General features: G+C 41.5%; 1 protein-coding gene across 1 annotated transcript; it reads right to left on the reverse strand.

The window, feature by feature from the left end:
- Positions 1 to 2,094: 2,094 nt before the first annotated feature.
- On the reverse strand, positions 2,095 to 2,775 carry LOC104090711 (uncharacterized). The gene has a single exon (XM_009595879.1). The coding sequence runs from the start codon at positions 2,773 to 2,775 to the stop codon at positions 2,095 to 2,097; it is 681 nt and encodes a 226-aa protein (XP_009594174.1).
- Between the last annotated feature and the right edge of the window lie 2,367 nt (positions 2,776 to 5,142).

The following is a 5,142-nucleotide window of genomic DNA, read 5'->3' on the forward strand; positions in this document are numbered from 1 at the left end:
GTTCATAAGTTTTACTGAAACTTTGGGTCAAATGTAACTATGAATTTCTCTCACTATACTTAGCGTTATGGGATTTTCCACCCATAAAATTGAAGATATATGAGTCTATTTTATAACTCATTAAACTGTTTGTGAATACGATATCAGAGTAGAGATATATGGGCATTTTTGCGAGACTGCGCAGACTGTCACCTACTTCCTTAAATGCGAATCCAAAAATGGGCCAGTTCGGGTCGTGCAAAGAGGACTTTTTAAAGGCCTATCTCCTGAATATATTATACTGATAATAAGGTATAATAACTAGATATAAGCTATGCAAAATCCTCCCCAAAAAAATGCCCACAAACCCTAATTGATTTTCTCTCCCTTTCAAGTTCTAATTAGAGGTAAAACCTAGAGTTTGAAGAACCAAGATAGGAGCTGAGTTATCCAATAAATAAGATAATTTTACTGCTCTCTTTCATCTATTTTTTTTCTGCTTTAAATGCATAGTAAGTTGTTCTATATTTGTAAGAACTCACAGGACGATGATCGGAAGCTGTGAGTTCGAGTTATTCACTTGTAGCAGACTGTTTTGTGGATGTTTTTGTGGTGCTGTTAGGCTGCGTGTTTTAATACTGTTTTGTGGAGTTTTGGAGGATGAATGGTGTGGAGAAACAACACATAAATGCAGGGTGGTAGGCTGGTCGTTTGCCATAGTATTTTCTGGCTGTTAGACACTAATACGATGGTCGTTTTGTGTATGAAGAGATTGGGGTGTGTTGAACTGTTTTACAGTATTTTGTGGTGTATATAAGGTTGGAAAATAATGTTTACAGGTTTTTATTGTTGTGTTCTTGTGTTGTCGGTGTTATCCTGAATTTGGAGGAAGTAAGGATTATAGGAGAGATGTTGCCCGTTTTAATACAAAATAAGCTTATCGTTCATTGTGCGATAGTTGTACCTTTCGTAACTTAATGATAGTATTATTATCGTTATTGTAGATTAAGGTGCGAAGAGGCGAGTTCAACTTGGTGATTGGAAAGATTGTGATAATGTTAAGGCTAAACCTTTCCTTCATTTTGGCATGATCCCGTAACTACATATGTTTAACAACGAGACATAAAGAAAAGTTTGTATTCATGAATTTATTCACATTATCCTAGTCTCATAATTTACAGTATTCTCCCTTATTGGGACTTTATATTCAATTGAGTATTGTCTTCTTCCAGTCAAGAGATCAAAGGGTCTATATATATACAGTATTACAGTATTTCCACCACCATCGAGCTATAATCAGTAGGCAGGCCCCTATTGGGAAACCTCTTATCAGATGGTAAGATATATACCGAGCCTACTATGGCCGAGCGCCTATGAGCGAGCCCAGGATGACCGAGATACAGAGCCTAGTATGGACGAGCTCCTATGAGCGAGCCTGCTACGGTCGAGCAGTCACACGTACCGAGCCTTATAGGGTCTGGCATTTATTTTACTTACTATATTGAAGAAGTTGAGTTAGTATCAACAGGTAAGTATATCTCCAGATCATCTTTGACTCCCAGTTACTTTTAGCTATTGTATTATCAGTTCAGTTTCAGCTTAGTTATGTTATTGCCTTACATACTCGGTGCATTATTTTGTACTGACATCCCTTTTCTGGGGATGCTGCATTTCATGCGTGCAGGTTCAGATAGACAGATGGGTAGACCTCCTCAGTAGGTGTTTCCCGAGTTCAGCCTGATCGGTAAGTTCCACGTCCTTCGGAGTTGCCAGGTCTAGGGATTCGTGTACATCTTCTATATGTATGTATATATGTTATGGGTAGGTCGGGGTCCTGTTCCGATCACAATACATCCATCAGTTGAGGCTTGTAGACATATTCTGTCAGTTAGTGCAGTATGTTGGGCTTCTAGGCATGGTATGTATATTTTGTTGGGTTGTCAGCTGCAGTAGTTATGACGGCCTTGTCAGCCCAGCTTTATATTGATGTTTAGTCAGCACTAGTTTCCGTTCAATTTTATATTTTGCTTCGCAGATTGTCTTACAATGTGGCCCCATGGACAGATAATGACATTATATATTCAGAGTCCCTTAGTCGCAAGTCGGTACGCTAGGTTAGGTGAGGCATTGGGTGCCAGTCTTGCCCCCCAGGTTCAGGGCATGACACTTTTGCACATAGCAGATGCTGTCGCTTTCCATAGTCATCCAAAAGTATCCAGCTCTCAAAATCTTCATGGCTAACGTGAACCCGTTCATTTGGGGTCCACACGTTCCTGCATGTATTTCTTCCAACACTCTGGTTGCTTCGATGGTGTCTACACATCTCAGCAAACCTAAGTTTGGGGTCCTCCTGTACAAGACTTCCCCGCTGAGGAAGAAGTGATTTGCCAACCTCCTGAGGGCTCTCTTTTGACCATTAGTAGCATTTTCTGGGTATTTCTGGGTCGCAAGGAACTTCTTGATGTCATGATACCAAGGTTTACCATCTGGTTCTTCATCCACATGGAAGCAATATGCATGTTGATCTCTGACTTCTACCTCGATGAGGTCGATGTAGTTCTTGTGTGGATGCTGAATCATGGATGATAAGGTCGCAAGGGCATCTACGAACTCGTTCTGAATTCTGGGGATGTGTTTGAACTCAATCTTTGTGAACTTTTTGTGCAGCTCCTTCACGCAGCGCAAGTACGACAGTATCTTGACATTCTTGGTTGACCATTCTCCCAGGACTTGGTGGATCAACAAATCAGAATCTCCTATGACCAAAAGTTCCTTGATGTTCATGTCGATTGCCATTCTGATTCCAAGGATGCATGACTCGTATTTAGCTATATTATTAGTATAAGAGAATCTTATCTTTGTCGATGCTGGGTAGTGTTGTCCAAATTCTAAAATCAAGACTGTCCAAAACCCGACTCCTTTGAAATTTGCTGCTCTATCGAAGAACATTCTTCACCCAGGGTATGATTCTCCAATATCTTCCCCGGTAAATAGTACTTCTTCATCTGGGAAATACGTGGTAAGTGGCTTATAATCCCCATCTACTGGATTCTCGGCGAGGTGGTCGGCTAAAGCATGTCCTTTGATAGCCTTCTTAGTTATGTACAGAATGTTAAATTAGCTGAGGAGAATTTGCCATTTAGCTAGCCTTCTAGTAGGCATTGGCTTCTGGAAAATGTTCTTGAGTGGGTCGAGCTGAAATATTAGGTGTGTGGTGTACGCCGACATGTAATGCCTTAGCTTCTGAGCAATCCAAGTCAGAGCACAACAAATGCGTTCTATCAAATTGTACTTGGCCTCGCACGGTGTGAACTGCTTGCTTAAGTAGTAGATGGCCTGTTCCTTTCTCCCAGTTTCGTTGTGTTGCCCCAACACATAGCCGAAGGCATTTTCCAAGACTAACAAATAGAGCAACAATGGTTTCCCTGGTTCGCGGGGAACCAGCACTGGCAGTTTTGAAAGATACTCTTTAATTCTGTCGAAGGCTTTCTAGCACTCCTCCATCCATTTCGTGGCAACACCCTTCTTTAGCAGCTTGAAAATGGGTTCGTAGATTACCGTGGACTGGGCTATGAAACGACTGATATAATTCAATCTTCCCAAGAACCTCATGGCATCTTTCTTGCTCTTTGGTGGTGGTAATTCCTTGATGACCTTGATTTTTGACAGATCCAATTCTATCCCTTTCCTACTTAAAATAAAATCCAATAGATTTCTAGCAGGGACTCCGAACGCACACTTTGCTGGGTTCAACTTCAAACTATACCTTCGCAAGCGTTCGAAAAATTTCCTCAAGTTGTCCAAGTGCTCTGAACTCTTTCGAGATTTTATGATGACATCATCCACATATAATTTGATCTCCTTATGAATCATGTCATGAAAAAGGGTCGTCATTGCGCTCATGTAGGCGGCACCGACATTCTCGAGACCGAACGGCATAACCCTATAACAGTATACTCCCCAAGGAGTGGTGAAAGTTGTCTTCTCTGCGTCTTCCTCATACATTAGGATTTTATGGTATCCAGCAAAACATCCACAAACGACTGCAGTTCATGATTCACATAGTTGTCGATGAGGATTTGGATATTCAACAAGGGGAAATCGTCCTTTGGGATAGCTTTGTTGTGATCCCGGTAATCCACACATATTTATATCTTTCAGTCCTTTACGGGCACTAGGATGATGTTGTCCAACCAGCTTGGGTAATTGGTGACCCTCACCATATTTGCCTCTATTTGTTTGGTCACATCTTCTTTTATCCTCAGACTTAAATCTGGTTTGAACATCCTGGGTTTTTGCTTGACCGGAGATCGGGTAGGGTCGGTAGGTAGTCAATGCGAGACAATGTCAGTGCTTAATCCTGGCATGTCATCATAGGACCATGCGAACACGTCAGCGTACTGTCGGAGGAGCTCAATCATTTTTTCCTTCTGCTCGGTTTCTAGGTGAATGCTGATTCTGGTTTCTTTCACATATTCTTTGCTTCCAAGATTTACTACTTCCGTTTCTTCGAGGTTGGGCTTCCTCTGACTCTCCAGCTGTTCGATCTCCAGTGGGAGATTGTCTGGCATTATTCTCTCATCATATTCCTCGTAATTCGGATCGTTGCACTCAACGGTTTCGTTACATGTCATAATCGCGGAACGAGGTTTTTATCGGTTTGATTACTGAAAAGATAAGCTAGGTATAAATAAAGCAGTAAAATAAATTGCGATATTTAGTAAAAGACTTTTTATTTCATCAAAAGGGGAACGTCTTAAGCGTTCACAAGAGAAAAATGACAAAAAGGTATAGACACGGTACATGCCTCAATTGACCGTGCTCTTTTCAAAAGAAAACTTTTACTGTTCCATACTAACAGACTCCCGGCGAACCAAACATATCATATTCATGAACAACTTCCCTATCCCGTCGATGATATCATCTTCGTGTGTTGAACTCTATCCCGGACTTAAAACATGCTCTGGCACAAAAAACTTTTTTTCCCGGAGCTAACGATGTGAGTTTTCGCTTCTGGAGGCTGATATCCTATGCCAGCCCTTCCTTTTTGCCCATTGTGTTCAATTGGTTCATTGATCGCATCTGACCTGGCTCCCAACCCTTTTCAATGGGAATGTACCGTTCGTGAATAGCGGCATATGCCACAGGTATATGCTGGTTCGT

Source organism: Nicotiana tomentosiformis, chromosome 7, assembly GCF_000390325.3.
Source record: "Nicotiana tomentosiformis chromosome 7, ASM39032v3, whole genome shotgun sequence".
In the NCBI taxonomy this organism is placed as follows: Eukaryota; Viridiplantae; Streptophyta; class Magnoliopsida; order Solanales; family Solanaceae; genus Nicotiana; species Nicotiana tomentosiformis.